This window comes from Rana temporaria, chromosome 9 (genome assembly GCF_905171775.1).
Source record: "Rana temporaria chromosome 9, aRanTem1.1, whole genome shotgun sequence".
NCBI lineage: Eukaryota > Metazoa > Chordata > Amphibia > Anura > Ranidae > Rana > Rana temporaria.
This window is the reverse complement of record NC_053497.1, coordinates 83794627-83819781: the sequence shown is the minus strand read 5'-3', so window position 1 is coordinate 83819781 and position 25155 is coordinate 83794627. Positions and strand designations below refer to the sequence as shown.

At 44.2% G+C, this 25155-nt stretch overlaps 1 protein-coding gene across 1 annotated transcript in view; it reads left to right on the top strand.

Annotated features, from left to right (window-relative positions):
• The window catches only part of RADX (RPA1 related single stranded DNA binding protein, X-linked), a 98321-nt gene that overhangs the window by 3188 nt on the left and 69978 nt on the right, over positions 1–25155 (top strand). Inside the window, 1 exon segment of the mRNA XM_040323822.1 lies at positions 18352–18494. Within this exon segment, the coding sequence (XP_040179756.1) occupies positions 18352–18494 (143 nt within the window).

Sequence of the window (25155 nt, the reverse complement as noted above, 5' to 3'; positions counted from 1 at the left end):
AGGCTGCCTGGATTTTGTTTTTCCAGCTGTGAGAACTCTCGGCAACTGTTGGAAAGATCGTGACATGCTGTTTTGAAGATTGGGAAGGTGAAAAGATCGCAATTTCGATTCTTCACGATTAATCGTGCAGCTCTAGCGGACAGGACACAGCCTGCTGTCCTCTATGGTCGGTGGGATGGAACCGGACTGCCTGTTTGTCTGTTTCCATCTAACTGTCTTCTGATCTCGGACGGATGGGCAATGGATCACCAGCTGTCGGTTGTTAGACAGGATCGGATGTCGGCAGTTGTCAATGGACACGTCTGTTGACATCTGCCGCGCCGTAGAGAGCAACAGATGGTCTGATCGGGTCCACCTTAAAAACTGACTCGATTGGTCTGTCTGTGTGAAAGGGGCCTTAAGGTACAATCATAAGTCATCAACCAAAAATCTTTCCACCATGTGACCTCATAGGCCTCATTCACACGGTCGTACATCTATACGAAGCAGCTGGTGTTTTGTGTTGGGGAGGATGCTATAAATAAGGACTGAGCTGAACGATTCAACAAACAGAGCTGAAAGTCTCTACCTATGAGGAGAGGGGGTGTGTGCCTTTCCTCCAATCGGCTGTCTTGGCAGTATGCCCAGGCTACACTGCAGTGCTGAACAGAAAGAGAATATCTCCTAGCGCAAAGAGAACTTTCTAAAGTGTAAACATAAAGATGAAGACAGCAGATATACATGTAAAAATTTATGTAGTGAGATTTGTTTTATCTCTGTATCATCTGAGACTTCTCACTTCACTGGGTATATGTCGGGCCTCGACAAAAGCCTGTCAGGTCGCAATTGTGACCTGGCACCCTGCGGTAATTGAGACCTCCGCGTGATCGCGGCGGGCCCGCGACGGACGGTAATTTAGGCTTGCGGCTTTGCAGCCTTGTGAAGGCCCAAGCTGCCTTCTGTGACGTGTGTGTGTGTTTGTTTGTTTGTTTGTTTTTAACTGCCATCTCCTTCCCTCTAATTATTACCCCCAAACATTATGTATATTTTTTTATTCTAACACCTTGGAGAATAAAATGGTGATTGTTGCAATACTTCTGTCACACCATATTTGCGCAGCGGTCTTAAAAGAGCATTTTTTGGGGAAAAAATACACTTTTTTTGAATAAAAAAATTAAGACAACAGTAAAGTTATCCAAATTTCTTTTTATATTGTGAAAGATATGGTTCAAAATTGCGTCCGCTCGTGGGATGCCGACAAACTTTTACCCTTTAAAATCTCCATAGGCGACGTTTAAAAAAATTTAAATTAGAGGAGGTCTAGAGCTAGAATTATTGCTCTCGTTCTAACGATCGTGGCGATACCTCACATGTGTGGTTTGAATACCGTTTACATATGCGGGTGCTGCTCATGTATGCGTTTGCATGCAAGCTTGGCGGGACAGGGGGGGGGTCTTTAAATTTTACCTTCCTCCCCTTGTAATAGAAAAGAAGCATGACAGGACCTCTTAAATATGAAATCAAAAAGAGCCGCTCCTTCCCCCGATTAAAAGTGATCTTGCGGCGAGTCCGCAACGGAGACCACTTTTATTGGAAAGAGGACCGCACACTGAAGGATACCCGGGTTACAGCGGACGGTGCGGAAGTGGTTTTAAAGGTCATTGCTGGCGCTACTCACGTATGTGTTCGCTTCTGCGCGCGAGCTTGGCGGGACGGGCGCGTTTTCTGGCTCTTAACTTTTTTAGCTGGCTCCTAGATTCAAAATAAATTTGTCAAACCCTGGTATATGTGAGGGTTTACGTTGGAGGCCGGCCATTATATCGGCCGATATTTGGCCATTTTTAATAAATCTGCCTTTTTTTTTAAATTAGGCCAATATTTAACTCTGACCGCCGTTCTTCCTCCCTTCTCCACACTCAGCGGATCTGGCAGCATCAAGAGCCGTGCTGAGTGTGTGAAACTGACAAGTAACAGAGAGGAGAGAGAGAGGAGCTGTCAGCTTGATGTTGGGGGTGGGCAGGACCCGGCACCTATATTGCACAAGCCAAAGGAATGGTATCTGGGTGGGCCGCTACGTGTGGCCCCGCCCCTTTCTAAAGCAGCCCAATCATTGTCTGGTGTAATATAGCTGCTGGGTCCCGCCCACCCCCACATCAAGCTAAATTCTGACCGCTCTCTCTCTCTCTGTCAGTTTCACACAGTTACACTCGGCTTAGTGTGAAACCAGCCAGTGTCACCCGCCAGTGCCACTGCCAATCGGTGCCATCTGCCAGTTCCAAACCAGTGCCACATGCCAGTGCCATCTGTACTGAGGACATCAAGTGTGTTCTAGAGTGACAGGAGCAAGCAGGAAGGAGTGTAGTGGGTGAGGTTGTATGTGTGTGGTGTTTTTTATTTTTTCGGCCACAAAAATCAGCAACCTATATCGGCCGCCCCAATTTCTAAATATCGGCATCGGTTGACCTCTAGTTTACATCCACTTTAAATCTGATTTTAGTGATTTTTATCAGATTTATTTCAAAAAAATAATTTTGGAATAAAAATCTATCCGAAGAGTTTTCTATTTAAGATACATTAATTTTGTTTGTTCAACATGAAGTTGAGCTTGGTTCTGTAGCAAGAGGCTGATATTCTGCAATATTTACATTTTTCGTAAAATCCTTCAATGGATCCAAGCGGAGATAACATGCACTGCATTGATGCATTCACACAATTTTACAGTAACCATGAGATGAACCAAAGTTCAGGAATATTCCTATTCCTTTATCCCATTGTTTTGCAAATCTTTGTACACTGCAAACTGTTTGATTGCATCAGTTCTGATAATCACTGTTTTACTAACCTGACAGCTTATTTTTTTTTTTTTTAATTGCACACTGATCTGGTTAAAAATAATCTTAGCGTGTATGGCCACCTTAAGGCCCACCATCCAGGTTACAATCCACCTCCTTTGTTCTACTAACAAGCATATAGTACAAGACCCTGTCTGGTTGGATAGTTTAGGTAGGTCTGGGGAAATCTCAAATTGATTGTGTAGTCACCTATCCAAATTCTCATGGTACTTACCCGAAGCCAAAGTCACATGACAGACGTTTTCTTCTATTTACTTCCTGGGGTCCTCCTTTAGGTGTTTGCGTGATGTGGACAGCTCCTATTGGTGGAGCAAACACTTACCGCAGCCAAGTCCTTTCATGGGCTGTAGAGGCAGGAAAACCCATGGGGTTGGAAAGGGGACAAGTGCCCAAGAAGATAACCAGCAGGGTAAATGTCTGGTCCCCAGGGCATGTTATTTGCTAGACTCTGAGGAAACGCTGACTGCATTCCATCACACTGCAGGATGGTTTAGGTCTGAGGCGTCACATATTTGATGCACAATGCTGTAATTGCCTTTCATTTTTGCCTGTAGTTGGGCTTTAAAAACATTGAAATTTGTGCAGCCAGTTAAAGAGAGATTTGTTCATGCAGCAAAATAAGCTGCACAACTCTGAGAAATGTTATGGCGGGAAAGAATGTATGCCAAGTGATCTGTCCTTGGATAGCTTAAACCTCAACCTTGTAAAAATTGATGTCTGATCGGAATGATTGCATTGCAGGAGAACTGGAATATGATGTCACCAGTCTGTGGAGAGAGGCCGTCTTCTATATTTGTACATGTAACATACCGTATTTATCTTGCTATAACGCGCCCCGGCGTATAGCGCGCCCCGAACTTGAAGGAAAATTCCTGGAAAAAAAAATACTTAGTTTGGATGCCCTTTGTCTGTGTTTTGCCCGTCGTCCATCGCGTCCTGCCCGTCGTCCATCGACGGCCTCGTCCGGGGTCCTTCTGCGGCCATCGTGGTGTGCTTCCCGCGCTGTGTTCGAACCACTGCGCCGACATATACCAAGCGCAGTACACTCGGGTATAGTCGGGCAGGCTCGGCTCCTCTCGCGTAAAGGACGTGACCGCGAGAGGAGCCATGCCTGCCCGACTATACCCGAGTGTACTGCGCTCGGTATATGTCGGCGCAGTGGTTCAAACCACAGCGCGGGGAGCAGGTATCGGCGTATATCGCTTGCCCTGATTTTCAGGGCAAAAAAGTGTGGGGTATATGCCGATTTAAATACGGTATATTTCCCTCTCCCTTTCTCTTTTTCTCTTTCTCCTTTTTTTTTTTTTTTCTCCTTCTTCCCCCCCCCCCCCCCCCCCCCCAATAATCGTTGTCCTTAACAACTTGCCTACTGGGCACTTAAACCCCCCCTCCTGCCCAGACCAATTTTCAGCTTTCAGTGATCTCACACTTTGAATGACAATTACGCAGTCATGTAATACTGTACCCAAATGAATTGTTTGTCCTTTTTTTATTTTTTCATACACATAGAGCTTTCTTTTGGTGGTATTTGATCACCTCCTGGGTTTTAATTTTTTTTTTGCGCTATAAATGGGGGGGGAAACCTTTTCTTTATTCGTTTCTGTGATAACATTTTGCAGATTATAAATTTATTTTTATTTTTTTTTCCTTCATACATTTATTTTTTTCCTTCATACTATATATATATATATATATATATATATATATATATATATATATATATATATATATATATATATATATATATATATATATATATATATATATATATATATTAGTGTGTATGTATTAATTTTAGTTTTTTTGGCAGCATCTGCTGTCTGTTCCGTTGGGTATTTTATATTTTCATTGTGGTGGTTGGTTTTATTTTAACATAACACAGAACTTGTCTCTGGGGTCAGAAGGGGTTTTTTTTTTTTTTATGGCTTTTTCCCCTCCCTTTCATTTTATATTTTCAATACAGTAAAACCTTGTTTTGCAATCATAATTCGTTCCAGAAACATGCTTGTAATCCAAAGCACTTGTATTTCAAAGCATATAAAAGAGAAAAGGCACCTAGTTGCCAAATGTTGTACCTTCATTAAATATAACCATATTGCTACACTTGGAGGCTCCTCTCTTCTCTTTTATACTCAGTTGTGACATGACGCTACTCTTATATCAAGACATCGCTTGTATATCAAGGCAAAATTTATTAAAACATTTTGCTTGTCTTGCAAAACGCTCTCAAACCCAAGGTTTTACTGTATTGGGATTTGTGTAAAGGGTCACTAAAGGAATTTTTTATTTTTTTTTTTGCTGAAATGACTGTTTACAGGGTATAGAGACATAAAAGTTAACTGATTCCTTTTTAAAATGATTAAAAATAGAATTTATATGATAGATTAATGTGCCTCTAGTTTCACGTTCGGTTTTAAAGGTACATATATGAAGTTCCGGGTGAGAGGTGAGTCGGGAAGACTCACAGAACAAAAACAACAAATCCAGGGCAGTGTTTTGTTTTTAAAATGAATCTGATTGGTTCTGAGGAGTTTTAGACACACAGTAATGACAGCTTAGACCACCGTGAAAATCTCCCAGTACGATGGTTATAAGGAAACAGGCAACCAGGAAGTGTGGAGATCACAGCAGAATTACAGCTACTTCAAAGCAAAAACGAACAATGAGGACATGAAACCAGTACTGCAGTAAGGTAAAGGAAGCTATTTAGCTAAAAAAAAATGTTCCTTTAGTGACCTTTTAAATGATGCTTGGTACTGTTTGTTTTTTAACCTTGCAGCAAAGCCAGAGCACTATGTATTTGTAAATAAAAATTGTATTTTTTTTTGGCTCCATGCACACAGAAGCTTGGAGTTTATTGGCTTTTTTCTGAACGCCCAAAATTTGCGTTCAAAGGGCCGTTTTTCGGCATTTTATCTAACCATTGAGAAAAAAAAGAAAAAAAACGCTACACTGAAAAACGTTATTGCAAAAAATGCTAAACGTTGAAAGGCTCCCTGCAAAGCTACTGGCTTTTTTTTTTTTTTTTTTAAGCTTCTGTGTGCATGGAGCCTAACGGTGATCATTGTTCTTGGTACATTTGGAGCACTAATATAAAACATGTAATATGTGCATTGTGATAAAAAAGAGCAGCGATGTGTTACACTAGGTGTCTTGTTTGGAGCGCTGTTTCAGTTGGTTTGCTTACTAATCAAAGATTTGAATCAGATGGTTTCGGTTTGACTTCTCAGAAACTTTGGCAAGGCTCTTGGAAAATGCAGAACCATTTTTATATATAGAGGATGTGATGTTATTAACAGTCAAGTTCTTTTACTTATTACAGAATTTTTCTGCAAATCATTAAAAAATTAATGGCATCTCCTTCTCTTTTTTTTTTTTTTTTCCTGTTTTCAAATGACTAACATTTTTGTTGTGTTTCATATAATTATTAAGTCGTTCTGTTTTGACACAAGGCAAAGAAACACGTTCACATTTGGCATAATTTTACAGTCTCGTGAAATTGCGTACCTGAAAGCTAGTACAGTTAAAATGCACACAACAGTCTTGTTTACCTGCCAGCAGTTTTTGTGTTTCTGTACATCCAGTCATGTGATTTGCTCAGCCATGCACTACAGCTTTTTCTGGCAGGGTAATGGACAATAGAGTTCCGGGACTCTTACCCTCTTTTTTTTTTGTTTGTGCTGCTGATAAAGTAGAACTAAACCTTATTTTGTAAGCTTCTTCAGAGCAGTGACTGATGTGAATTTTTTATTTTGTATGTGTAATAAAATATATATAATTTTATGTGTGTGTAAAGTGCTGTGTAAATTGACAGCACTATATAAGTACCCGGAAATAAATAAATAAATAAATACATACAATAACTAAACCATTTGAGCACCACAAACTGAAAACACTGTTAAGCTGACCTCCAGGCACAAACATTTTAACTTGGATGTATAGTATTCTATATTGGCCACAGAGTATATATAATGGGTATAGAAAAGAATTGCCCTTTTATTTATTTTTTAATCACTTTTTGTTGCCTTGCAGCCTGAAATTAAGACTTTTTTTTATTTTTTTTTTAATCCAGCTGTATTTACTCTATGTAACTTATAAACACCTACATGTTAGAATAAAACAATCACTGAGTTGGGGGGATCTGTGATATCAGCTTTGGTCATTTTGATTAGCTCAGTCCCTAGTAGAGCAACTGAAGCAAACAATCAACCATGGGTCGCTAGGCACTGTCAAAAGATCACTGGAATAAAGTTGTGGACAGGTACATGTCAGGAGATTGGAATTTTTATCTTTGTATCCAAAGGCTTTATCATCGCCTAGAAGCACAGTGAAATCTATTAAGAGGTGCAAGGAATTTGGTACAACAGACTCTTCATGGATCAGGGCTTTGCTCCAAACTGGAGTTAATTGGTCAGAGATGCTGCCAAGAGGCCTACAGCAACTTTGACGCAATTGCAGGAATTTTATGATGAAGTTTATGGCAAGAGTGGTCATTGTGTGCATGTGACAACAATATCACAAATTCTCCACAATTGTGGCTTGCATGGAAGGGTTGCAAGAAAGCCACGCCTCGGGCCACATGCAGTCACAATTGAGTTTTGCCAAAACGTACCTTGAAGATTCTGTGGCCACATGGAAAAAGGTGTTCAGGTGAGATGAGGCTAAAATTGAACTATTTTACCTCAACACCAATCAGGACTGAATAAGCTGAGTCCGATTTGCGAAACATGTTGACATCCACGACGTCATCGACAGCCACGCCCACCCCAGAAGCCCAGCTAACTATCACAGAGCGGTAAGGCCCCTTTCAGACGGACGGCTGTTTTGCCGCAGTTAAAAGCACTACAAATGTTTTGTGAAATTCAAGGCTCCAGGCACTGCGATTAGCTGCATTTGCACATTGCGATTACATGCGTTTACGTGCGTTTAACTGCGGCCGCATTTAGCTGCGGTATTCATTTCCATAGCAACCATTTTAATTTTTTTTGTTTGGGTCCCTTGAATTCTAAAACGCTGCTATCCGCAGTTGACAAAAAAGACTGCGATTACCTGCGGTTATGTGCATATAGCTGCGCTACATCGCACCTGGACGCATTCAATTCTATTTTTTCTATTCGCACCAAACCGCATGTAACGTAATCGCGCGCAAACGCTGTGTGTGAATGGGGCCCTAGGAAAACATTGTGTGCTTTTAGCTGTGGTAGAAAAATAGAAAATCCGCAGCTAAAAGCACCATTCTATCCGTCCGTCTGAAAGGGGCCTAACAGGCAATGCTGATAGAGAGGCAGACATGCCCGTGGTTGATACAGCCAAACACCATTGAGTCAACAGCATGACTGGAACTACATAGAGGCACGGTGAAGCAAATAGTTTGCAACCGCCATACATTGACTGACGGCGAACTGTGGGAAAACTAAATACCTCTGCACACGTGTATTGTCATTTGAATGCTGATGTGAGCAGCAAACCTGTGTCCCATAAGATGATCGGGCCAATCGGAAAGCACAGCTCGACTAGGTAACTGGCTGTGGTTTTCCTTGGTTGCAATGGTGGCGCGTGCACCCGAGCCAATGGACGAATCTGAATCGGGGGCTGACATTGTGGGATCGGTTGGGCTTCATGTACATGGGACGTTTTTACATGCCACACTTTGTATTTTCCTTTGATATTTGTTTAAAAAAAAATTATCCTTCAACTTCACAATTTATGTGCCATTTTGTGTTGGTTGATCACATAAAATACATTTACATTATTGGTTGTAACATGACAAAATGTGGAACATTTCAAGGGGCACGCCACAGCTTGTGTACACCGCTATGAACGGTTGGGGTCAAGTCTGCTATGATGCAAGCAGTTCTCATTCTGTCTGTAAAACTCAATGGCTTTGATTTACTAAATGCAAATGGTCTTCACAGCAAGTGCAGTTACTCTAAATAAGAGGGGGAACATGCAAGGGGAGGAGGATAAAAATTAAAGGGAAAATCCCACATAATTTTTGCTTGCACATGATTGGATGATAGAAATCAGCAGAGCTTTTCCTCATTTCAGAGCTTCCCCTCACATCCAGCGCAACTGCACTTGCAAGTGCACAGACTGTTTGCCTTTTAGTAAATCAACCTCACCATCTTTTTCAATGTTCATTTTAATTGGGTAAAAACACTAGGCAGGATCGGTACAGGGTAGAGCTGCACGATTCTGGGAAAAATGAGAATCACAATTCTTTTGCTTAGAATGAAGATCACGATTCTCTCACGATTCTCAAAAACTTAACGTAATTTAAATATGCGGGCAAGACTTGCGTATGCGTTCTGCGTGCAAACTCACAGGGACGGTGATACTTTAATTATTTTAGAGAGAGATATATTGATATTTGCCAGAGAGAATATAAAACCATTTGCCAGAGAGAATATATAAATGATATACTAGCAAGCTTACACTTGCCTGTGTGACATGTACAGGCTTGCCTTGTACTAGCAGGTGCACTGTCCCTTGGGAAGAATACTCCTGCTGCCCATCCACAGCATTGGGGGCTGACGTCAGTTTCGGTATCTCCGAGCCATTTGCGTTTTCACGCTGGCTCCGTCGCGGCCGATGATTCCCCTCCGCTCCAACACAGGGACACAGGCAGCCTCACTCCACAGCAGCATCCGGCTTATAATGTGCACGCTGAGAATCGCCAAATTCAGCAGGTGAGATTGTGGGGGCTGGAGAATCGCGATAACGATTCTCCGCGATTAATCGTGCAGCTCTAGTACAGGGTTTCAAATCCTGTGTTTTAGATGCAAAGTTGTGCCTACGTGTGCCACACTGGAACAGAATCGGACACTGATCTAATCCAAATATCCGGGTGTTATACTGTATACAGGGAACAAATGCTGACTAAACACATAAAATCTGGCATTGGGGTAAACTCACACTAGGTGTATGAATCATGACTGATCACAGTCTACCTCCAAAGTCCAGGTTGTTTGTGTAATGCGTTTGGCTTGTACCATGCTCCTGAACGCTTAAGTGCAATCGCTGACTGTGCTCAAGCACAAAAAAAAACTTCTTGTACACATGGAGTGCTCATTAAGCACATAAGCAGGGATCACTGTGGTCTGGCTAACAGATGGCAGAATCTATGCATGCTCATGCCCACTACAATGTGAGCCCAGACCAGCGGGGTAGTGGAGACAATTGCACTTGGGCAGTGAGAGCACACGATCTATGTATGCAAGACTTTCATGTTTCCCAATACAGACCTGACTTCACAGCATGTCAACAAACCGCACTGCATTGTGGGTTACCATGGGACATTGCCAAGCAAGCTCCAAGCAGTGGATGTCTCGGGTGAAGGAGAGACTAAACAAGAGTCAGCTTGACCATTTCTGCTCCATCAGATATGCTCTCTTATGGTCATAAAACCAAAGGCTATAAATACTGCAGTTTCCCCATCATGGAAATGCCGCATTTCTTCTATTGCTCTTCAGAAAGAACTGCAATTATGGGAACAAGATTAACCAATTACTATGACACATAGGCGACTACAGCAACAAAGACCACAACCGTGGTTGCAAGTAGAACATCAGAGAGACAATTTGCAGCTTCAGTGGATTGATACAAATTTAAATCGCATAGTACACCATGCATTCAATGCTGGCTGCATGCACAATACACTGATAACCGCACACATGATTCCTTCCCAACACAATGCATATACTAATTATTGTGCACTAGCATGTCAAAAGGAAAAAAAAAGGCTATTTTCAGTGCAGCGCTTTCTGCTTACAAGACATAAAATTAATCATCTTTTACAAAGCTGTAAATATTGCAAGGAAATGGAAATTGTACAATAAAAACTACAAAGTTGTCAATACAAGTCACGCTTTGAACCTAACTAAAATGTTATTTTCTCAAGAACCCCGGGGAAAGCCACATTTCTAGATTGATGTGCTCTTCACACGGCAGCACAATTCTATTCAGAAGATTTTCATTTGAATACAATGTATTGCTTTAAGAAAGTTCCTATCATTTGAATGAAACAAAATTGACAAACCAGAAAGCTGCCATTGCTGACCTCTTCTGAGACTCACATTTACGACTCTCATGGTGCGAGGACAACTCTTTGTACTTCTCTCATGAAAAGGACTTGTTAACTATTACAATGACTGCAATGTACCATCTACTAAAAATAAAATGGATATAGTTAAAAAAAAAAAAAAAAAGATGGGTTCATACTGCTATCTATTTTCCTGCTGGAAAGATATCCTCGCCAGTGATAGGACCTGTAACACAAAGTATGAGATGGCTCTCCCTATATTTTCTAGTGGTCCCGTCAATGGCGACTTCTTACTTGAAAGTGTGAAAGTATGTATGCTCAAAAGTTAGGCCCAGGGTCCCCCACAGTGAAAAAGTTGTGTGCAACATTTGAAGAGCAAAGCTCCAATCCTGGTTTCATTATTATTTGGGGGGACTCTGACAGCAGACCCGCTGATGACAGGTCCGTGTCTTCTCCACTTATGACACAGTCCGCTTTCCTTTATGTGTGGTCGGATGTAAACCGAACACCTGTCCATTTCCATCCGACTGATCTGGAAGACTGATGAGGAACGGACCACCATCAGTCTGTTTTTAGTTGATAGGATCGGATGTTGGTGGGTGTAAATGGACACAATGGGGGTTATTTACTAAAGGAAAATCTACTTTTCACTGCGAGTGCACTTGGAAGTGCAGTCGCTGTAGATCATAGGGGGACATGCAAGGAAAATAAACAGCATTTGGCTTGCACATGATTGGATGATAAAATCGTCAGCGCTTCCCCCTCATTTCAGATCTACCCCTCGGATTTACAGCGACAGCACTTTCAAGGGCACTTGTAGTGCAAAGAGGATTTGCCTTTCGTAAATAACCCCCTTTGTCTGTTTACATCCGCTGGTCCATAGTAGGCAATGGATGGCCCGATCGGGTCCACCTAAAAATGTAAATAGTCTTGCCTGATGAGAGAAAAATCTGCACCAACAGCTTCCTTTCCTTCAATCTGCTATAGGCTGCGCAGGCCTTTCGTCCATTGAAGTGAAGGCCGTAACATCCTGCCAGAATGTTCCACTATCCATCACTGGCTGTGTCAATCAAAAACAGCCTATGACTAATTAGTTTACCAGCTCGCTGTCTGTACCATGTGATCAATCATAGCAGGTTACATGACAGTTGTAAATAGGGGATGGCTTCCTTTCATGCCACCCATTGTGAGATATATCTATTTTCAAGTCCTGAGCTGCTAGCCAGGCCTCAAGGGTTACTCGCCACTAGTTGCCCTGCCCAACCCCTACCATGCCCCGCGCCTAATCCCACCCCTAAACACACCCTCATAAATTATCTCATGAAATGACACTTAAATGTTTTTTATGCAGAATTAAGTTATAAAAATATTAACAAGCCTACCCGTGTCCGCCAGTGCAGCCTACCCGTGTACTGTGTAGGCCTGTAGGGGAAGAGAGAGGAGAGCCGCCGCCTGGTTAATCAATGCGCGGAGAACATAACGGCTTTTATTTCAATAGCTGTGTGTTCCCTGCCAGGCACTTTGATAGACAGATCACCCGTCCAATTCTGGGACGGGTGATCTGTCTATCAAAGTGCACGTACAAGGGGGAGGGACTGTATATGGCGGCAGGGAACACATGGCTATTGAAATGAAAGCTGTTATGTTCCCCGTGCATTGATCAGCCAGATGGCGGTGGCTCTCCTCTTCCTCCCCTCCCCCTACTATTGCTCCGACAAACCCAGGCTGCTGGCGGTGCCCCCCCCCCCCCCAGGCAGCCCACACTCGCCAGCCCTCAAAATCCACTCGCAAAAGTGTGTGTGTGTGTGTGTGTAAAATACACACCAGTCTCGCAATACACATTAAAGCTGAGCATGTACAGCATGCCCCCAAGGCTCTGCGTGAGCAGAAGATGGATTGGGGCCAGAGGTAGAAGGGGAGGATCAGAGAAGACTGGCTTAAACAGCCTTTTACACAATGCAGAGGATTAACCCCTTTGGTTCCACAGCGTGTATAACAAGCATTAAACAAACATGGAGGCAGTCCCATTCATGTCTATTGGGATGCAGTAGCTGCGCTGGCACAGTCATTGGTGCCAATCTGACAGCCAAATAGGTAAGTTTGGGGAAATATACACACGTTGCTGTCAAATTGGAGACCAGCTGCTGTGTCATTGCAGTGGCTGCATCCCAATAGACATAGGACTGCTTGCACAAGGATGCATGGAACACCCCAATGTTTCCCCTTCTTGCAAGCCATATTTAAATGCATCACCAACTAAATATGTAATGAGGGCACAAAAGCCATTACAAAGATGTATTCATACTTTACACATGAGTGGCCAAATTAAATCAGATAATTAACCTATGTTCCGAACACAATTTTTTTTACTTGTAGCCCCTAGATTTCTCAAAGCACTGGTCAGACTTTGTAATGTCCGATTTCTGGAAGACTGGACAAACCTGCTCCTGAATCGAACATGTATTAATACTCAAATTCCACAGTAAATTACAAATACGGTTTCCTAAAGCCAGGGCCTTACTTTTTATTTCACAAATCTGAAAAAAAAAAGTCTGTATAGGTCAGCTTATCCCTTTACTGAGAACCATTAGGTTTGGTGTACAAATTTTAGTCATCAATATATCTGATGACTAAATATCGTACTGTAATGCAATTTTACTTCCCTAACAAAAATGTATACACGCGCACACACACACACACACACTAGAAAAATGCCGACTTGGCATGAGCATCAGCAAAACAGATAGTATCCGTTCAATTAAATCTAAAGATCTCAAGGCCAGGTAAAGAAGGGCCAAATACACTGAAATGCATATATGGGATTGGTCCTACAGTATTAGGATTATTATGCTCTAGGGGGGTCTCAAGATTCAATTATCCTGTCAATGATTCGATTCTGCGATGCAATACGATTACTGCGGATGGTTTTCATCCAAAAATTCAAGCAGTCAGAACAACTCCACCACCACCCCCCCCCCCCCCCAATTGCTCTTAGCGCAATATTCTATTTAGGGAGGGTAATCCTCATGACCATCCCAAAAGAGGGATGCAAGCAATTCACGTTCAGTTTATTACAGAGAACAAAGGGGCGTTCTTTAAATCTAGGAGGAAAAACAGAAAGGCTTCTTTGCCATAAGTACTGTCAAAATGTGCAATAGACTCTTACAAACTAGTTCTGGGCCGCTCGGTGGACTGTTTCAAGAAAGACCTGAAACGCCTTCCTGTCCTGAATCCATTCTACGCATTCGGGAGATATCTGTCCGCTGGTTAGGTGTCCGCCGGACAGCTTTCCAGCGGACATGTTTCTTAGCATGCTAAGAAACATTTGTCCGCTGGAAATCTGTCTGCTAGCCTGTACACACGATCGGATCTGTCCGCTGACACTGGTCCGCGGACCAGTTTCAGCGGACATGTCCGGTCGTGTGTACGAGGCCTCAGTGTCAGTCGATTTTTCCCTTCCATGATCAGTGCGTCTCTGCCTCTCTTCTTCCTTCCGGTGCCTCCCAGTGATGCCTCTCCTTCACTCTGGCAATCAGCTGACTTTCTGCTCCAGTGTCCATCTCACTGCATACTGCGGTGGGGGGGCTTTATTCACCAGGCAGGCTCTGCCTTCATTTCCCCAGGAAAGGAAGAGCGCCGTGTTGACATCGGTGATCGATATAGTCGACTCAGCGTCAATGCAGGATTGTGAACGTCTGAATAGCAAAACAACAATCATAGTCAACACCCCTACTATGCTTTCAATTATGAGATTCAAAGTATTATTAAGCCCTTTTTTCTTTACATTAACCACATGCCGACTGTGAGGTTGGTGGTTCAACTAGACCGGGCCTTTTAGGACTTCTGGATGTATGGAGCTCTCTGATGCATCGGTTAGTCAAGACACACGCGCAGGGGTATGGTGAATCAGACTAGGCTTTTATTTATCGTGCGCAATGCACCTAATCAAAACATACAAGAAAAAGAACGCCCTTGGCTCAGCCAATCGTATTTAAGTAATTAGGTTATACAAGCAATACAGTACGTCACAATTGTACATCGTGTGTAAAACATAGCAATCTATTTTCTGTGTGATCAACTAAACCTTGTTTCTACCGCATGCCTTATCTGTTGTTCCCTGCTCGTACACCATAACATTTGGCAAGGCTGTTCCTAGCTTCTGTGTAATTAATCCTAACGGCTCTGGGTTAAAGGGGTTATAAAGGTTTGTTTTGTTTTTTTATTTTCTAAATAGGTTACTTTAACCACTTAAAGACCTCAGGTGTTTTTCAGATTTGGTGTTTGCAAGACTAAAACATTTTTTTCTGCTAGAAAATTACTTAAAACCCCCAAACATTATATATTTTTTTTTTCTAACACCCTAGAGAATAAAATGGCGGTCATTGCAATACTTTTTGTCACACCGTATTTGCGCAGCAGTCTTACAAGCGCACTTTTTTTGGAAAAAATTCACCTTTTTGAATTAAAAAATAAGACAATAAATTTGGCCCAATTTTTTTATATATTGTGAAAGATAATGTTACGCCGAGTAAAATGATACCCAACATGTCACGCTTTAAAATTGCGCCCGCTCGTGGCATGGCGTCAAACTTTTACCCTTAAAAATCTAGATAGGCGACGTTTAAAAAATTCTATAAGTTGCATTTTTTGAGCTACAGAGTAGCTCTAGGGCTATAATTATTGCTCTCGCTCTAACGATCGCGGCGATACCTCACTTGTGTGATTTGAACACCGTTTTCATATGCGGGCGCTACTTGCGTATGCGTTCGCTTCTGCGCGCGAGCTCGTCAGGACGGGGCGCTTTAAAAAATTTTTTTTTTTTGTTTTCTTATTTAATTTTATTGATTTTATTATTTTTTACACTAAAATATAAAAAAAAAAAAAATGATCACTTTTATTCCTATTACAAGGAATGTAAACATCCCTTGTAATAGAAAAAAGCATGACAGGTCCTCTTAAATATGAGATCTGGGGTCAAAAAGACCTCAGATCTCATATTTAGGCTTAAATGCAAAAAAAAAAAAAAAAAAAAGGAAAATTTTTCATTTAAAAAAATGACAGAAAAAAAATTGTCTCTTTAAGAGGCTGGGCGGGACTGACGTTTTGACGTCACTTCCGCCCAGCAGAGCTATGAGGACGGGTGGGGGCCATCTTGCCCTCACTCAAGTCCTCACACAAGGCGGCAGCATCGGATCTCCTCCGCCGCTACCGACGGCTCCGGTAAGCGGCGGAGGGCGCGGAAAAGCGGCGGGAGGGGGGGGGGGGGCCCTCTCCCGCCACCGATAACGGCGATCTCGCGGCGAATCCGCCGCGGAGACCGCCGTTATCGTTTACACGGCCGCCAGCTGAAAACATGGATATCTCAGTTGTGGCAGCAGCTGCTGCCGTTACTGAGATATCCATGTTTAAAAAGAGGACGTACATATACAGTGGGGGGTCCTTAAGTGGTTAAGCTAGTGCATTGTTGGTTCACTTACCCTTTCCTTCCATTTCCCTTCTAAATGTTTTTTTTTTCTTTGTCTGAATTTCTCACTTCCTGTTCCTCCTCAGTAAGGTGTGCAGTAAGATTTTCTAAATGACTTTCCACCGCTCGGATGATGGTGGAAAGCTTACGGAGGAGAAACGGGAATGGAGAAATTCAAACAAAGGAAAAAAAAAAACCATTTAGAAGGGAAATCAAAGGAAAAGGTAAGTGAACCAACAATGCACTAGCTTAAAGAAACCAATTTAGAAAATAAAAGACGAACCTTTACAACCCCTTTTTAAAGGATGTATCTCTGCAAGCAATGATATTATGCGGGAACTCTAGCAAGCCTTACAATGCATTGATATTATGGGGGAACTCTAGCAAGCCTTACACCGACCAGCCGCCACAGTTAAACCGCAGCAGGGCGGGTCTCTATTGCGTGAACCACCATACCAGTATGGTGCGTCATGTAATGGATACAGTGGGCACATGTACGGCGCCGGTGTCAATCCGCGTGGTCGGCGGCCGTGATTGCTCCACAGGGAGGCAGAACGGGATCTGCCAGTGTAAATTAAGCAGATCTTCATTCTGTCAGGGGAGTAAAGTATGATCGTCTGTTCCTAGTGATCAGGAACAGCGTTCTCTGCATACTCCCAGTCAGTCCACACACACCCCCCACAGTTGGCAAGCACCTCCCTAGACACACTTAACCCTTTGTATCGCCACCTAGCGTTAACCTCCTCTGCGCCAGTGTAATTTATACAGTAATCGGTGCATTTTTATAGCACTGATCGCTGTATAAAAGGTCACTGGGCCCACAAAAGCATCAGATTTGAATGCCACAATGTCGCAGTCCCGAAGAAAAGAAAAAAATATATAAAAAAAATAAATGCTTTAGGTTATGTTCCCACTTTGTCGAGATTTAAGGAAGCTGTGTCTGTCCATGAACGACAGAGAAAAGGATTTTATGGTGAGTACAAAAAATCCTATGTTCATTTTTATGTCAAGTTCACTGACAAAGAAGCATATGGCAACATTTGGTATGGTGTGTCTATGTCCAGAATTTTAGGAACGCTGTATTTAAGCCAGGGATCGACAAATCCCGGGCGCCAGGTCGCCATGGCGACTAGAAATAGGGTCCTGGCGACTTGGCTTGGAAGGGGGGCAACAAAAAAAATAAAATGTTGTTTTTTTTTTGTTTTTTTTTTTGTGAGCTGGGGCCATCTGGTGGTGAGCCGTTGGTATTACAAGTTAAGCATTACAAGTTAAACAGCAATTCTAATGTTGTTTTTCACTATTTTCACTGCCATCTTCTTCCCTCTAATTAGAACCCCCAAACATTATATATATTTTTTATCCTAACACCCTAGAGAATAAAATGGCGATCATTGCAATACTTTCTGTCACGCCGTATTTGCGCAGCGGTCTTAGAAGCGCACTTTTGTGAAAAAATTACACTTTTTTAATTAAAAAATAAGACAACAGTAAAGTTATCCCCATTTTTTTTTTTATATTATGAAAGATAATGTTACGCCGAGTAAATTCATACCCAACATGTCGCGCTTCAAAATCGCGCCCGCTCGTGGAATGCCGACTAACTTTTACCCTTTAAAATCTTCATAGGCGACGTTTAAAAAAAATCTACAGGTTGCATGTTTTGAGTTACAGAGGAGGTCTAGGGCTAGAATTATTGCTCTCGCTCTACCAATCGCGGCGATACCTCACATGTGTGGTTTGAACACAGTTTACATATGCGGGCGCTGCTCACGTATGTGTTCGCTTCTGCACGCAAGCTCGTCGGGACGGGGCTCGTTTTCTGGCTCCTAACTTTTTTACCTGGCTCCTAGATTCCAAGCAAATTTGTCAACCCCTGATTTAAGCCAACAATTATGGGGATAGGATATGCTCTGCAGAATATGCAAAAATGACTGCTCTTTAATTAGTTGGTCCTAACCTTGACTGAAAATGTTGTCTTTTAATACTAAATGTCAAATTTTCTCTTTCCTTTTTAGTGTCCAAAGTATGTTCACTACAGAGATTGGAGCCGAGATGGAGGTCAAAAATGCCACTTCCTCCTCTGCTTGTACGTATCATGCATAAATCCAGACTTCGATATTTTGGGAAAGCTGACAAGAAGATTGAATATCCTTACCAGGTAAGAAAAAGATCACTGTATTTGTATTGTTTTTCAACTTTATTTTGAAACTGGGAAAATAGATTTTCTGCTCAATAAATCTTCAATCTTCTATGGATTTACAGGGGAAATATATATATGTGTTTCTGCCACTTCAAATACTTTGCAAATACAAATTATATCTTTCGGAGCATTGTGGAACTTCATGTAAATATAAAATAAACCCACTAGAAAGGGCTGTGTAATGAGAAAATATATACAATAACAGTTTCAAACCACTTTAGTCATGTAAGCATTAAAATTGCTTGTTGCTTACAGAGCTGATTTACGCACACACGTGATTGAGTTAGAAGAAACTCTCATATTGGATGGTTCTTTAAGGTTTCACTGAGACAAAGCATGCCTTAAAGTGTTGACCTAAAGAAAACACAAAACAGATCCTGTTCCCTATTTAAAGTGGAGTTCCACCCATAAATATAACATTACATCAGTAGTTTTAAAAAAATGTCATTAGTCCTTTACGATTTTTTTTTATTTTATTTTTTAAATGCCTTCAAAGTGTTGTTGCTAGGCAGAATAGTTAATCTTCCCACTTCCTGCACCTAGGTGCTTAATGCACCGCACAGACTCCTGGGAATGTAGTGGGTGTAACTTTCCAGGAGTCTGTGCACTCCCCAGTCTCAAAGAATCATGTGACTTGGACAGCACAGGTGCTGAAACCTGATCTGACACTGCTTGTGCAGCACTGAGCATGTGCGAGATCTGCAAGGCTGAAATCCAGGAAGTCATTCAGTCTGGTTTCATGATGCCCACACTTAAGATGGCCCCAGTCAATTTCTATTTTACAAAGCGTCTAAATGCTGTAACAACCTAACAAAACGGAGTATTTATATTTAAAAAGTGAAATTGTGGCCGGAACTCAGCTTTAAAGCATTATTTACAGCACAGTGCTTGTGCTGTGTAATTTGGCCCCTTCTATCGCCTAAAAAAACCTGTCTAATCCTGCCTGGCTATACCCTCCGCCGTGAGGACTGACCATGGTTTATCATGGCTACTGAGCCCGGACAGTGGTCAGTTTTCAGGGGGGAGGGTACGTGCCTCTGTCATTCGCAGCCCTGCTTTGTCATTCTCTGCTCTGTCGTCTTCCCTCCCTGCTTGTTTTTTTACTTTTTGATATAATAAATATCCCCAAAAAAGTGTGTGTGTGTGTGTGTGTATAATTATATATAATGTGTGTGTATAGGATTTTTTTGTACTTGCCACAAAATCCTTTTCTCTTTTCGTCCAGCCTTCACAAGTCTTGACATATGGGTTATGTTCCTGTTCATAGGAGAGGACTAGGCAGAACATGTTAGATATTTAAATACATGTTACTTTAACAGTTGAGCGGTCCCTCTGGACATTACCCACCATGCAGCCTCAGTTTTTTTTTTTCTGCCTAGCAGAGGACGACATGGCTCCTATTGGGCCCAGCGCCTTGAACACATTTTTTTTTTTCGCCCAGCGAGCATGAGCACACCTTAGCTAAGGGCTGGATCTGCAACGACCCCATGACTCCTGGGGTGGCCGGTGGGCATGTTGCTTCAGGGTCCACACATAACTGGGCTGTTGTATTGTCTCACTCACAGTGGACTGGGCCGACAGCTACTCCCAACACCGTTGTATACCTGTCAGTAGGGTTGTCCCGATACCACTTTTTTAGGACCGAGTACAAGTACCGATACTTTTTTTCAAGTAGTCGCCGATACCGAATACCGATACTTTTTTTAAATGTGTCCCCAAATGCAGCCATGTCCCCCCACATATCCAGCCATGTCCCCCACATATGCATCCATGTCCCTCTAGCCATGTCCCTCACATATGCAGCCATGTCCCTCACATATGCAGCCATGTCCCTCACATATGCAGCATGTCCCTCACATATGCAGCCATGTCCCTCTAGCCATGTCCCTCACATATGCAGCCATGTCCCTCTAGCCATGTCCCTCACATATGCAGCCATGTCCCTCTAGCCCATGTCCCTCACATATGCAGCAATGTCCCTCTAGCCATGTCCCTCACATATGCAGCAATGTCCCTCTAGCCATGTCCCTCACATATGCAGCCATGTCCCTCTAGCCATGTCCCTCACATATGCAGCCATGTCCCTCACATATGCAGCCATGTCCCTCTAGCCATGTCCCTCACATATGCAGCAATGTCTCTCTAGCCATGTCCCTCACATATGCAGCCATGTCCCTCTAGCCATGTCCCTCACATATGCAGCCATGTCCCTCACATATGCAGCAATGTCCCTCTAGCCATGTCCCTCACATATGCAGCAATGTCCCTCGATGCGGCGGCAGCGGCGGGGGGGGGGGAAAGGGGGGGGAAAGTATTCTATTTAGGTATCGGGGGTATTTGCGCGAGTACGAGTACTCCCGCAAATACTCGGTATCGATACCGATACTGGTATCGGTATCTGGACAACCCTACCTGTCAGGAATGCGCCAGCGGGTCCACGCATGGACGGGTAAGTACAGTCCTTCCTGCCTCAGCGGGTCGGCACGGCTGGGCATTCCTGGGCTTAGGGGGTTCTCCTATCCTCCCTTTTCCTGCTCTGTCACATTTCCCTCTGCTGCTCTACCGCTGCTACCGGAGCGCACCTGTGGGGGGGGCTCTGTTTCCCACCGGGGGACTCTGGGGTGTCTGGGCCCATCTTTATCCCACCGGGGGACTCTGGGGTGTCTGGGCCCATCTTTATCTGTGGGGGTGTGCTTTGCCTCAGGGAAACCCCATTCGGCCTTATCTACATCGCGATGTTTCAAATGTTAAGGCGTCTGGCGGCCATTTTGTGACAATTTGACCTCTAGTGCTGGCTTCTGAATGGCGCGCAGCACGATTCTCCTCACAGATCTGTTCCTCAGTTTTTACTCACAACTTTTGCCTCACAACACACGCTGTGTACAGAGGGTGGGCAGTGGCGCTGAACAGTCTCTTGCTGGGTTGGTGAGTCCCCCCCCCCCCCCCGGTCAGCACAGCAAGGAGGGTGGGACTTTCTGGTCTTGTATTGGTCCCTGAGAGCTGTCTATGTAATGGAGTCAGTATCTTCTCCTTCTTCCCCAAACAAGCCAAAGGTGGCAGTCGGTGCTCCTGCACCTGCGGTTCCCAAGGACACTTTGTTGCCAGGGTGGAATCGGCATGCGGGTGTAAGGGGGGGTACCAAGCGCCCCCTCCCTCGCCATTTCCTGGGGAATGCTCTGACTGACTCAGACCCGGGTCCGTCTGCGGCGCAGGACCCCGGTTCTGGGTTGTCGAAGGATGTGGACCGGGACCTTCCTTGTGTGTCCTTTTTTGACAGATTCATTGATAAGGAATGGGAAAAGCCGCAGAAGTCCTTTGTGGTTCCTCAGCGCCTGGCGGTCCGTTACCCTTTTGAGGACAGCCTTTTGAAAAAATGGGCTTCTCTGGTAGTTGACCCCCCGGTGGCCCGGTTAAATAAGGTAACCACTCTCCCTATAGAAGGGACCCCTGCTTTCAAGGACGATACTCATAGGAGGTCCGAGGCGCTGACCCGCTCCATGTTTACAATACTGGGCCCTGCATTGCGGCCTATTTTGGCTGCAACCTTGGTGTCTCAGACACACACTGAATGGGCAAAGGTTTTTCACCAGACTGTGGAGGAGCACCAGTTCCCTCCTGAATTTATTAGACTAGCTGACCAGTTGGTCCAGGGCCTTGTATATGTCGGTGATGCTACCCTGGATGAAGCCCCCTTGATATCGAGAGCCTGTTTTTCAGCGGTGGTGTTGCACCGCCTGATTTGGCTAAAATGTTGGTCTGCTGACCAAGAATCCAAAAAAGCCCTGGCAGATTTACCCTTCAAGGGTGGGAGACTTTTTGGCACCTTGCTGGACGACATTATTAAAGATGTCACTGGAGGTAAGAGCACTCTTCTCCCTCAGTCCACCAAGGGGAAGGAGCCACGACGTAAGCCAGTGTGATAGACGTGAAACTAAAATGAAAATTTTATGTTATGATTAGAAATATTAAAGTGTATTTCGGTTAATATTTCTTTAGTATACTGCTCATTTTCCTTGATAAGTTCTATCAGAGATTGTTTTAAAGGGATTTGATGTTTTGTGAAAAGCAGAACTGTTTTCCAAATTAAGAAGCAGAGGCTCGTGTGGACTTTTCAAAGGAAGCTAACCCATTCCCCCCCTCTGCATTCCTGATTTTGATTGCATTTGTTTCACCCATAGCCATTTTGAAATCAGCCGGCAGAAATGTTTACCCCTGAGTTTGTCAGGATATCAATTAAGTAATGATTCTTCATCACCAGGTCCTTCTTTTCCCACGCAGAAGCAGTATTTTTGTCAGTCAGGGCCCACGGGTAGACCCTCCCAGGCTGACAAAGGCTCAGCTGAGGGTTAGAAATGTCCCTGGGTGCATAAGCCGAACAAGCCAGCAACCAAACCCACAACCGCATGAAGTTTTGCCCTCGTCTGACTCATGGGTGGGGGGGGGGGGGACGGCTTTGCAGGTTCACAACTCTTTGGACCCCCCTGCTCTCCGACCAGTGGGTCTGCGAGGTGGTCTCTTCGGGGGTACAAGATAGTTTCTTTCCTGTCCACCGAACAGATTCTTTCCATCAAATCTCCCTCTCCTTCCAGCTCGTTGGGCTGCCCTATTGGGGGCAGTGCAAGACTTTCTAAGTTGCCGGGTTAATTTTGCTGGTTCTGCAGGATGAGTGGTTTCAGGGATTTTATTTGAATCTGTGGTCCCTAAGGACGTGGTCCGTCCAATCTTGGACCTCAAAGACCTAAATGCCTTTGTGAGAGTACCGAAGTTCCTGCATGGAATCCATTCGCTCGGTGGTGGCTGTGCTCCATCCGGGGGACTTTCTGGCGTCCTTGGACATTTAAGTCCCAATTTACGCAGGACACCAGAGGTTTCTGCGCTTTGTAATTGGCGAAGACCATTATCGGTTTGTGGCTCTTCCCTTTTGGCCTAGCGTCAGCACCAAGAGCTTTCATCAAGGTGCTCGCACCGATTCTAGCTTTGCTGAGACAGTGAGGCATTGCCATCTTGGGCTACTTAGACGATCTTCTTCTGAGAGCAGCTTCTGGCTCAGAATTAAATGTGGATGTGTCTATAGCCAGCCAGACCCTCCAAGAATTCGGGTGGGTGTTGAACATCCAGAAGTTGGTCCTGGTACCGACTAAGCATTTGGAATACTTGGGGTTGATTCTGGACTCCGGAGGCGAGAATTCTTCATCCCCCTGGAAAAATTGCAGACTCTTCAGTTTGCGGTGAAGCTGTTGGCATCCCGCAAATGGTCGTCGCTCTGTTTTTTGCATGCGAGTCCTGGGCCTGATGGTAGCCTCCTTCGAGGCAGTACCGTATGCTCAATTACACACTCGAGTTTTGCAGAAGGATATCCTATCCAAATGGAACAGATCTCAGTTTTCTCTGGATCGCCAGATTCAGGTAAGCCGCTTAGTCAGAGTCTCTCTGAATTGTTGGCTGAGATCCTCGGCTCTTCAGTCTGGGAAGTCGTTTCTTCCCTTCCAGTGGACGGTGATTATGACGGACGCTAGCCTCACAGGTTGGGGGGCCAGTCTGCCCAGGGTCGCTGGACTCTAGAGGAATCCTTTCTGCCGATCAATGTCATGGAACTTCAGGCCGATCAGGCTATGCCTCTCTTCGTGGTCGAGGAGGTTGCAGGGTCGCCCAATCAGGATCCAGTCGGATAACGCCACGGCGGTGGCTTGTGTCAATCATCAGGGGGAACACGGAGCTCAGCTGCAGCGTCGAGATCGCTCACATCCTAAGGTGGGCGGAGAAGAAGTGTGTTGGCTCTGTCGGCCGTTTATGTTCTGGGGGTTGAAACTGGCAGACAGACTACCTGAGTCTCCAGATGCTGGACCAGGGGGAATGGTCCTTGCATCCGGAGGTGTTTCAACTCCTTTGCTGAAGGTGGGGCACACCGCACGTGGATCTCCTGGCCTCTCGCCTCAACCGCAAGGTGTCGAGGTTCGTGGCAGCTCCAGAGATCCCTGGGCAGACACATCAGACATGTTTGTGGCCCCATGGGGTCAGTATTGACTAATTTATGCCTTTCCCCCACTGAAGTTGCTTCTTTGGCTGCTCCGCCGAGTAGAGGCCGAAGGGATCCCGATGATTCTAATCGCTCCGGATTGGCCCCGGCTTCCTTGGTACGCCGATCTTGTGCACCTGGTGGCAGATGCACCCTGCCAACTGCCAATGTGGGAGGACTTTCTGTCTCAAGGCCCCATACTTCATCCTGCTTTACAGTCGCTGGTTTTACCGGCATGGCTATTGAAAGCCAGTACTAAGGGACCGAGGTCTTTCTGACTCGGTCATCTCAACCATGCTGAGGGCAGGAAGATCTACCATCGCGCCTGGAAGGCCTACATCTCTATGTGCGAAGAGATGGCGTCACGGACGTATTCGGTTTCCAGGGTCCTGCTGTTTTTACAGCGTGGAGTGGATCAGAAACTTGCCTCAAAGCATTTTTTTTTGTACTCCCTTTCTCTCGTCCATGGACCCACCCCCTTTTTTTTTTTTTTTTTTTTTTTTTAGGTTTGTACTGCTTGTTGCGAACCAAGGCTGCATGCTGCAGGGAGGGGGGTCATGTCAGAAGGGACCGCCCCCTAGGCGGGGCTGTTCTACTCTGTTA